General features: G+C 40.0%; 1 protein-coding gene across 1 annotated transcript; it reads right to left on the bottom strand.

Annotated features, from left to right (window-relative positions):
• Positions 1-996: 996 nt before the first annotated feature.
• Positions 997-11,085, bottom strand: gata2b (GATA binding protein 2b). The gene is made up of 5 exons (XM_072683091.1): positions 10,404-11,085; positions 8,858-9,184; positions 6,965-7,110; positions 2,267-2,392; positions 997-2,073 (listed from the first exon to the last, which is right to left on the bottom strand). The coding sequence occupies exons 1-5, from the start codon at positions 10,654-10,656 to the stop codon at positions 1,831-1,833; spliced, it is 1,095 nt and encodes a 364-aa protein (XP_072539192.1). The 5' UTR covers positions 10,657-11,085; the 3' UTR covers positions 997-1,830.
• Between the last annotated feature and the right edge of the window lie 647 nt (positions 11,086-11,732).

The raw sequence follows: 11,732 nt of genomic DNA, 5'->3' as shown, positions 1-11,732 counted from the left end.
AATAGTGTGCCGTAACTATATATAGGTTTATGGTTATATTATGTGCCTTGAGAGTTGATTGTCACTTTATACATACAACACATTACAGATATTCCTTTTATTATAACTTTTACCAGACATTTTTTACAATCCAATGTCCAACAGCCATGCTCATTATTGTCCATTATCCATAATTGTGTATTTGTTTATTCCAAATGTTTGAATGCTAGTATGTTTACAAGTTATTTTCTTAAGATTGTGTTTTTTTTTTATATTGTGTGTTTATGTATGAGTGTGGGGACACATGATGACTACTGTTGCATTCAACACAATTCATGCACAATACCACCTCAGAACACATGCCAGCAGAGGAGAAAAATAACTGTTCTGCATTGTTCTCAGACATGTCAGGATATAAAGTGTAAATCCAGCATTTTCTCTCTGGTGACTCTCAATTATCAGGTTAAGACACAGAGAAGGGTGACAGGTAGATGACCAGCCAGGGTCACAGTAAGGACCTAAAAAGAGGTTAAATCTGAGGTACCTGGATTGCTGCTTTATGTAATTGGGTCTACAGGCATAAGACTAGAAGTTATTAATGGAGAAAGCTTTTCTGGGTGGAGCAGAAAATACGGCAGCATAAGGAAGAATGTTTAGCAATGCAGAACATTTACAGTTTGTCCACATACAGACTACACTGATATGTGAGTTCTAATAAAGTAAAAGGTGCTTGAAATGATTCTTTGAGAATTGCCATAAAAGAAACACTTGTTTCCAAATAGCTTGTAATAGAGATGTGTGGCTGTAAAGAACATTTAATTCATGTGCAGGGTCTGTTCCTAAACCTTCTTAAACACATTTCTCTTATAAACATGGTTCTATAGCATCGCTCAGAAAACATTGGAAGCACCTTTCTTTTTAACAGTGTATAATAAACAACATATTACTGTCAGACAAAACAAAAACCTTGTATCTCCATTTTTTAAATTTTTGACATAATGTGAATCTGGCAGTTATTCTTTATATTAAAACAGAATTTATTGATGAACAGACCAATATAAATGCTCCAAAATGACATTGAATCTTTTTTTACATCCATTGAAAGTTAAGGATTCTTCTTTCTCCTGGAAAGTTGCTGTTTTGGATTTTTGTGTGAGTGATAAAACACGATCTCCATACAATGTGTTGACCATTGAGGCTAACATTGAGATTGAGAAGAACATTGAGAGTAGAAAAAAGAAGTATAAAGTTGTCATCCTACCTACCTTTATTTTTGTGCATGAATGAAATGAATGTCACAAATAAATAAGCAAATGATTAATACAGAATTCTTAGACTCACTGTCAAACCTGACATCCATCCAACTACCAATCACTTTCACAATCACATTTTCACTGAATAGAAGGCTCATAATTTCCAAATGGCCAGAATGTGCTCTGGCAGATGCCCAGTGCACCCTGTAAATGTCTGCAGCACAGTGGTCAAGGGCAAATGTTGTAACAGACTAAACACACCTCCATTTTAAAATGCACAGTAATTATAATATATGAGGAATAACTGCTACCAAATGCCCAGTTAATGCATAGCAAAACCCCTTGAATTTTATGAACTGTATTGCTGGAGTTTCGAGGATAAAGTGCAATTTATTACACAGTCAGGCATCAATGATGTAAAAATGTTCAAAACTGAAACCATCATTCAGTTAAATAGTCTGTCCAAAACCTTTAAAAAGCCCCTTAAAAATGTGAGTCTGCATGCAAGAGTGTGTGTGTTTGTTTGTGTGTGTGAATGTGTGTGTGTGTATGTGTGAGTGTGTTCACTTGCACTAATGTGGAACATGGCTTCTAAACATCAGCCCATGGCAGTAACCAAGCTAGTGTGGTGGGTGTGGCCAAAAGCTGGATGTAAATCCATGGGCGGAGTGATGGTGAAGGGGTGTGACATGTTGCTAATGTGGTTAAAGGTCAGTGGTTTCTCCTGCATGACACTGGTCAGATGCTGAGAGTTCTCGCCTCTCCTTCGTTTGGATTTGCTGGACATTTTCCTGTTTCTTGTCTGAATTCCTTCCTTCTTCATAGTAAGAGGACGGTTCATCTGAGAAATAACCACAAATCATCAGAACTTTATGTATGTGTGTCTCTTTATGTATTTACTTTAGAGTGACAATCATTTTTTCATCAATTAATTAGATGTGCAGTGGGTAGTAAGGCTATCACTGTATGTTCACACACACACCTATAATAGCACTGTCATCAGGCATGTAGTAGAGGCCGAAAGTGACACTTACATTGTGCAGTTTGTAGTAAAGGCCACAGGCGTTGCAAACAGGCTCTCCATTGGCGTTACGTCTCCACAGCGTGGTGGTGCCTGTCTGGCAGTTAGCACAGCAAGTACCTGCTCGCCTGGCTGCAGACTGCAAACATACAGAAGCATATAAAATGTGTGACAATCAATAATGTGTTTTTACATATTTACTGTATGTCAGGTTATTGATTACTGGAAGGGCCTAAAAAATAAAAGCAACAGTTTGTTTTACACTACATTAGTCTGACTTGAATGTTATATACAGTACTGTGGAAATACACAGATTAGCCATAACATTAGCACCACTGACAGGTGAAGTGAAAAACATTGATTATCTTCATCTACAGTGAAATCTGTCAAAAGGTGGGATATGTCAGGCAAGTAAACAGTCAGATCTTGAAGGTGATGTGTTAAAAGCAGCAAAAATGGGCAAGGATCTGAGCCACTTTGACAAGGACAACTCTGTGATGGCTAGACAACTGGGTCAGAGCATCTCCAAAACAGCAGGCAGGTCTGGATTCCAGTATGCAGTGTCCAGTACCTACCGAAAGTGGTCCAGGATAGAACAACCAGGGATTCGGCAAAAGGGGCACGTGCCGCAAGGCTCATTGATATAATCCATGAAGCCCCCACCTCACAATTTACATGACTTAAAAGATCTGTTGCTAATGTCTTGGATACCACAGATACCACAAGATGCCTTCAGAGGTCTTGTGGAGCCCATGCCTCTACAAGATATGTTGTGGCAGCAAAAGGGGGACCTACTTAATATTAGGCAGGTGGTTCTAATGTACCATATGTAATGCATTATATGACATACCAATGAATTCAAACACACGTTAACATAGTAAAAAAAAGATCAAATATATGTTTTTAAAACTAGTTGATGTTCTGGTAGCTGGTTAGATTTCTCCTTGTTGGCCAAATGTATAGCATATGTTTGTCTTAATTCATCACCAGCACCCTAATTTACCTTAATGAATCCATCAGAAGTAATGTAATGTAAGAAATATTTTAAATATTTACATAAAACAAATATAGAAATAGACATATTGTGTTCACATTTTCTTTTTATTTTGTGGTTTAAAAAAAAAACTTTTTACTGATCATCAGACATAGAACTGTATTGATTTTACCACACTTTTAGTGCCTTTTACGGCTAGCCCCGTCCATCAGTAGCAAATAAACATATCTACAGGGTCAATTATTACTCACATAAATATTTGCACTTACTCAGTTTGAACTGTACCTGAAACAGTTTGTGCTGGAAACAAAGATCTTTTGTGAAAACAGTGGCATGCCTGGCCAAAATATTACTGTATGTTACTGTGAATAGCTAAGCAGGTAAACAGATGACCTGATTTCCAAAAAGCACTCTGCATGGTCAGTACTTAGTATTAGACCATGTGCCACTGGCTGCAATACAAGCATGATCAATCCACCTCCATTCTTAACAGTTAAATAGGTGTTCTTTTAATGAAATTTTGTACTTCTTTTTTTGCTCATTGCTGTGAATTACTCATTATCTGAGTAATTACTCAGATGAAGATTACTGGAGTATTACTGCAGGTGTTGCTGCACCCCTGCTCCAGAGTCTGCTAAATCTTTCTGAAGGTCCTTTGCAGCCAAATGGAGGTTCTGATTGAATTTCTAGCAATCCTGCTTAAAATTCTTTATAAGCGTTTTCTTGTTCTTCCAGACTTGTTAACTGACAGGTTTTCACCACAAGTTACAGGCAGATTGCTGACTGCTGGGGCACAGTTTAAGGAGTCAGAGTATGTATAAAGCTTTGACATTTGCCACAACTCTGAGCCCTAATAAGCCTTTTAAAGTCCCTAAGCTTAATCAAAGTAAGAACTCAAATCTCTTGAGGTGCTCAAACCTTTGGTTAAAAACATATTTTTAAGGTATTTTATGTTCCTTTTCCACACTTCAACAACAGTCCCTACTCCTTTGTGTTTCCTGTAAATTTGCCGAGTGAACCTACAAAGAGCCCCTTAGTCTACCCCTTTCCTCCCAACCTTTACGTTTCCCTTGCACGCTGTTTGGTCTACGTCTCCTAAAGAACAACGCTACTTCACTCTCCCAGTAATGTTTTCCCCACTCGTATTCCGACAAGACCCGCCCCCGTGTGCGCTGGGATTGGCTAATAGGATCCTGCCATCGGCTTTATGATTGGCTGGTCGTTCACACTTCTCAGAAGTCCTCCGTCCGAGTATAAGCTAGCAGCCAATCGTACCATAGAGAGACACGAAGCGACGGAAAACGGGTGGTGGAAAAAAACAACCCCAGGGAGGAAGCGCGTTCTCGTGGGTCCCACTTTGCTATCGGTACCGAACAGACATCCGGGGTCAGGAAACAAGTGGGCCGGCCCGTGTGCGTCTGCGGGAGAACCGCAAATATACGAGCTGGAGAGAGCGCACAGCACAGCAGGGTGAACTCTAAGAAAACACCTGAGAGGCAAGAATAAGTGGAACGGGATACAAAGGGCTGCTTCCTGTGATTTCAGATATGATGTTCTGTAGCATTGGGAGGGTTTATTTATTTAGATCTAAACTAATAAGACATTTTACAAAACCCTTGTGTCCAGTGAAAGTTCATGCTATGCTAGTTTTAAAAATGATAGTTTTTTAAAAATATTATTATTAAGTTAAGGTACATTCTTGGTGAGGAATTCTGCAGGAAACAGGTTAATCCTCCAGGGTGTTATCCTATGACATGTCCACATTTACCTACAGTCTGACATGACCTTAATATCACCAAATAGCACCTGGATGCTATTTTATAATAATATCGCTGTTCCTTTGTCATGTACTAAAAACACTTTGCAGTTGATCCGCCTTTGTGGAAGTAACTGTCTAGACTGTCGAGGGAAGGCTTTCTACTAGATTCTAGAGCATTGCTGTGAGGATTTGATTGTGTTCAGCGACAAGAGGTCAGGATGTTGGATGATAACCATCCCCAATTCCCCAACTCATCCCACAAATATTGAATGTAGCACCATTGTTCCAGAGAACACAGTTCCACTGCTCCAGACCTCAATGCTGAGGTGCTTTATACCCCTCTAGCCCACACCTGGCATTAGGCATGGTTCCAGTAGGAAAGGGAGAGGGGAAGTCAGGACAATTCTAAGGGCCTATGACTGACAGGGTCCCTAACAATGTATTAGTTAAAGAGTATTTTGGCATAATTCATCTGCTCCAGAGAGTCCTAGTGCCTGGTAGGTACTATAGGAATACTATGTCTCAGATTGATAACTGAATGAAAAGCCTAGAGTTAAAAGAAAAGGTAGCTTTACATAAAGTTACCATTTTAACCATACAGCATGTATGGCAGCACCAGTGAATAGCAGCTACAATAAAAACAATAAAATAAAAATAAAACAACCAGAATCTTATGAGCTTCCACTTTATGTACAACTATCAGAGACAGAACCTCATTGTTATTATTTATTATTAATCCACCAGAAAGAAAACATTTCTAACATTTCTGTTCAGAAAGCTAATGTTTCTACTTAAGGCTTTTGTTACAGTATCTAGCACAAAGGGCTGTTGTTCCAATAATGTATCAAACACACTGATCTGTGGTCTGGCTAAATGACAGACAGAGTTGATGGCTGAGTGAATGCAGTGGAACAAACAGTTCTGTAAGAATCAGAATGAATTTCAGCAGTAAAGTAAAGGCCATCAATTGGTAGGCAACAGCCAGGCTGTTAGCAGCACTTGAATGCACACTGATGGTTCCATGCATGACCCACCTTTAAATGTAACTTACAATAACAATCAGTCAAACATGTGAGCGTTCATGAGGCCTGCTTCTTTAGACTTGCACTCAAACAATGCTGATAGACTTACTTGTGTGGTTTCTGACACTGTATGACACACTGATACATACAGAAATAGTCACCTTGGAGCTTCCTGCATATTTTCTGTAAGATTGTTTCCTTTGTTGAATATGGGGATTGTGTTCTGCCATAGTATTAATTTAGCGATGACCTTGCTTATTTAATTTTTTGATCCTGCTTTTAGTCTTTAGTTTCTAGTGCAGTGGCTAATGGCCAACATGAAGAAAGTTTAATAATTACTGTACTCTTCTCATTTATTTAGAATTCATGAAATGTGAATGCTGTGGGAAGTGAGGAATCAATATGGTCATTATGTCTGCTTTTAGTTTAGTATCCTAGTGAAAGTGTGCCAATAATACAGCAAATATACATGTCAATCTCATAGGCCTCTTAGGGAAGCTGCTGGTATCTGATGTCTGATCAGGTTTACACTTATGGATTCTAATTGATTCTAATTCATTACTTGCTATTTAAGCCTGTTGACACGGCCATGGAAACTCAATGGTCCATGAATAGTGATCCTCTCTCCTCCTGCCTGTCTCTCTCTTCCTATTTCTCTCTCCCTCTTTATTGCCCTCAGTCTCTTCAGCCTGCTTCCTATCTGTGTGTGTAATTCAAGTAAATGTTCATTCAGAAACAACAATGGCAGTGTAAAACACCACTCCTGAAAGAAGTCTCACAGTTTCTGACCTTGATCAACCTTTTTTTCTTCTTCTTCAGTTTAGCACTGATCACAGATGAAATGCAGATATTAAATGTTTATGTTTAAGTTTAAGTTAAGTAAAAAATGAATAGATTTTTATATCTATTTCTGTGTGTTTATAGTGTAAGACTTACCAGCCGGCGTTTGGGTCTGATGAGAGGTCTGTTCTGGCCGTTCATCTTGTGGTATAGACCACAAGCATTACACAAGTAATGACCTGTGCCGTCCCGCCGCCACAAAGGAGTGGAAGTAGCCCCACAATTAACACACTCTCGTCCCTCTGAAATATGCACACACACACACACACACAGTAGAGATTAGATAAGTTATTCAGACATCAGGACACTAATCTAGAAGATGTAGTTGCGATAAATTAAACAAGACAAATGACTCATGTTTACTCTGCAGAAATACAAAGAGAATAATATGGGTGTTTTTACTAGCAGATCACCAAAAAGACACACTTAGCATTATAAGTTGACGTAAGTAGATATTTTGTGTAAGGTTTTGTACACCAACATGGATGTTTAATTTAAATGAAGTTTATGGCATTTCTGACACTCCTATCCAGGATTACTCATATTACAGAGGTGGGCCAATGTAGTGTTAGGAGTCTTGCCCAAGAACTCTTATTGGTGTTGCGCAGCATAGTCACCCAGACCAGGAATCGAACCCCAGTCTCCCACATGGTGTGGTAGCTCACTGGTAGGTAGTGGTGTTATCTGTTTTGCAACACACCAACCTCTATGTCCCAACGTCCCAACACTCTTCAAAGTAAAAGGTTCCTAAATGGTTCTTGGCTTGGATGTTCAGCTGTACTAAAAACATTAACAAGTTTCTCAACACTCACACAACTCTATTAGAAACATAGTTTTGTAAAGCTTTGGTTCCTTATAGGGAACCAAAAGTGTTTTTCTACAGCATGAATCCAATCAACACTTTTCCCAACACACCTTTCCACAAAATATAGGTGCCCAGTTTTGAACTACATTTTAGACCTGACACTTTACTCAAGCTTTGTTTTTTGTAAAATAATGTTTTGCATCTACGTTTACATGAGTTTGAGGTTACCTGTATTTAAACAACCTGCCCCATGTGCATAGATTGGCTGATATTTCGACAGACCGTTTGGGAGAATGAACAGTCAGACTTGGTGAAGGTGGCCGGGACTGTCACAAAACGAGGGGGAAAATAACTAACCGTTACGGAAAGGACTAATTTACAATTCCAACAAAGTTCAAGAAATCCTAAGAGAAACAAGTTTACTGTGAATTGAAATTTCTTACATGTCAAGACTTATGTAAGATAACAACCCTACTGTTTCCAGAAAATCTGTCAGTTAGTCTAAATATTTAACACATTTTGTTAATTGATGTAAAGGTTCTTCACACTTCTGCATTTCTGTACCAAACATGGTTCTTTATGGAAATAAAAGTGGTTCTTTAATGGCCTCTGTAAAAACAAACAAATAAAAAAAACAGAAAAAACAACCAAAAACAATATTAAGTAAAGTATAGTTCAAAACAATAGCTCTATTACCCAAGCAGAAATAAATACAGATATTAAAAACAGCTCCAGTACAAGGTATGGAGACCACAAAATATCCTCAAGTACTGAGTTCCCTATACAACTGCAGTGGAACTATCCAGCATCAATCAGTATAGAAACTGAAGTTTTTCTGTGCTACACTTTTATTTGTTTGTTTTCATCACTTTGACCTAATATACAGCGATAAAGCTGGGAATGCGAGAGATCTGGGCAACAGCAAAGTTGATGCTTAACCAACAGAACAAAAATAAAAAATGAACCGTTAAAGAAATTAGTAGCCTAAATAAATGCCTAAATAAATTAAGGGAGAAAATGTATTTATTTCATCTTAATTTTTCTGTGTAGAAGTAAATTTTATTGTTATTTTAAAATACGTCTAAAACTACAACTAAATCCACGGTGTACATAATGCATAGGGGTGAGTAATTCCGCGTGTCTATTGAGTGTATGGAGTGTCTGTAGAGACCCCGTTTACGCACCAGAGCTCGCTCGATGTTTATTCCTGGCTGATAGTCTGTCAGCTCTCTCTGGGCTGTAATAGCCGCACGCGCGCTCGCTCGGGCCGTAGCTGTCCGTGTCCAGACCGTCCAGCAGAGTCGTTGAGGCTGTGTCGGTGGGCGTTGTTGGGGGCAGGCGGCAGGGCTGCGGGCACGAGGCCGGGAACACCGGACACGACTTAGAGAAAGAAGAAGTCCAGGGAGCAGCGTGCTGGGGCGCAGAAGGAGCCGGTCTCGAGCTCTCCATCCAGGAGAAAGGCGGAGTGTGGAGGACGGGGGGTCTGTACAGAGAGCCACCGGTCAGACGAGCTGTAAAAAATAAAATGAATCGCTAAGTATTTGCACATGTAAAAATGTTTTGCAGTGATTGGATCTGCAGAAGAGTTTATTGAGTTTAATGAGGCTCAACGTTCCTGCACAGCATCTAAACTACAGAGAATTCAGGTGCAATTAGAAATGATCTAATATGAACGTTAAGATAGCAGATTTTGTTCGAGATTCTAAATATCAAGATCTGTATACGATTCTATATATAAATCTACAATCTGATGCAAAAATATGTCGATTTTTAAGTGAAAGTAAATAACATCCTCTGCAAGGAAACAAACTTGAATATGTTCATTTCTGTACATATAAGAGCACTATTCCTCTATGTGTTCTGAATGTATTTAATTTTATATGCCATTACTTTTACACATGCCACATTTTGGCACAATAATAATAATAATAATAATAATAATAATAATAATAATAATAATTAGAATAATAATAATGCGTGCAATTTAACTAGAGGTGCCCAATCCTTTGCAAAGGACTGCAATATAAAAATGTATCTTAAGTAAGCTTGAATTAGGCCTATCTAAACGTGAGTACATATAAACTGTATCAATGCTGTATTTTAATAGGATATATTCTTACGCAAAAGTTTGGGCACCCCTGGTCAAAGGACACATTGTGTTAATTTGAAGTGAAAATAACTGAACAAATCTTCTACTGGGAACAAACTGTAAGTGGAGTTTTGTTGCATTTTAGAAAACAATTCCATTTTATTTTCTGAATTTAGAATATTCGAAAAATAAACGGTAACACATTTAATGTGCCATTATTTGCGCACACGCCACATCCAATGTTTTGTAAATTTAATATGTTAAACGAAGTGAATAAACAATAACTATGTCTTTAGAATTTGCCGAAGTGTGTAGATTATATGCACTTATTTACACTTAGAAAATCAGCAAAACGTAAATTGACCAGTGGTACACAAACTTTTGCCTAACTGTATAACAATGAAAATGTAAAATATAAATTGACAAAACAAATGGTCAAATTATGACACAAACGTTGCTTATATCAACACATGGGTCATTCAAAATAACGCGATAACTGATTATTAATTAATCTGTGGGGATTTCATATGGTTAAATTCGTCGCTTTAAAGATATGAGAGGAGATCTGATTGAAGATTTCATATTAAACCTTTTCTTTGTTTCTTTCTTCGTTTTTTTCATCTGCTCGCTCAGCCGCCTACCTGGTGCGGGACTGTAGGCCGCGCGCGCTCGGTAGTGTGTCTGAGGCGCGTGCGCGTGGTAGTACGGGTTTCCCTGAGGCTCTGCGGGGCTGAGGAACATGTCCAGCTCCTCCGGAGGCAGCAGGGGTCCTTGCTGCTCCGGGTACGCCAGGCCATGGTGTCCCGGGTGGGCGTGGCGCGTGGTGGCGTCCGGGCAATCCAGCGCGCTCTGACAATGATGAGGGTGCGCGTGCATCATCCAGCGGGGCTCCATCCGCAGCTTCAGTGCTGTAACGCGGGGGAACGCGCGCGAGGAAGCCGGTAAGGTCTCTCCAGGATCATCGGCTTATAACTCGAGTTGCTCTCGCGCCCGAAGCGCACGCCCTTCACTTGAGTGAGGTCTTGGAAGAAAAGAAAAAAAAAAACAAGCAAAAAGGGACACTGTTAGGTTGTTTCTAGGGGGAGGGAGTTTGCTCGGAGTCCGCGTGCCGGGCGCGTGTCGTGCGGGTTTCCCTCGCAGTAGGCTCGTGCTGGTTGGAGAGAGGTGTGCGTACAGGAGACTTCACTCTCCATTGGGCAAACAAGCAAGGGTCCACATGTTCACTCCGGGCGCGTAACCGTGACAGTGCGCGTGTACAATGATGAGTTGCTTTTAGAAATAAAAGCGCACCTTTACGCGCGCGCCGGTCTCCTTGTCCAGCAAGCTGTGTGTGGGGGTGTGTTTGTACGTTGAGCACGGCTCTGGGTTTAAGAGAGCAGGAGGGCGGGCTGCGGTCTCCAACACTGAGCACCTCCAGCCAATCACACTCTTCTCTGAGCTGCGTCTGACACGTGAAGAGCAGGTGCGCGCGGGATCAGGAGCAGAGCATTATACACTGAGCTTATGGAGGTGGTGATGGGGGGGTCATCATATTACAGACTGTGAGGGGCGGGAGAGGTAAAGGGGCATCTAGGGCGCACGCCTATTATTTAAGACTGGTCGAATTTGCCTAATTAATTAGGCCTAATTGAATACACTGTATCTCCATAATTTAAGCTTATTGGGGTTTTGTCCCCATTTGTGCTGTAGTAGCAGTCTGTTTTTTACTTTGCAGTGAACATTGCTGCGAGGATTTGACTGCATTCTGCTACAGGAGCATCAGTGAGGTCAGGTATTGATGTTGGATGAACGTTGTTCTATAATCAAAGATATCAATAAAGCGTATGTTCCTCATTTGCTACAGTAATGGCCTCCACACTTCCGGAAAGAATCATTGTTGTGGGGATGTAACTGCATTTAGCCACAAAAGCATTAGTGAGGTCAGGTCCTGATTTTGGATGATTAGTTCTGATTCACAAATGCCACTCCAG

This window comes from Salminus brasiliensis, chromosome 7, assembly GCF_030463535.1.
Source record: "Salminus brasiliensis chromosome 7, fSalBra1.hap2, whole genome shotgun sequence".
Lineage (NCBI taxonomy): Eukaryota > Metazoa > Chordata > Actinopteri > Characiformes > Bryconidae > Salminus > Salminus brasiliensis.
The sequence above is the reverse complement of the archived record's forward strand: the minus strand, read 5'-3'. Positions and strand labels throughout refer to the sequence as shown.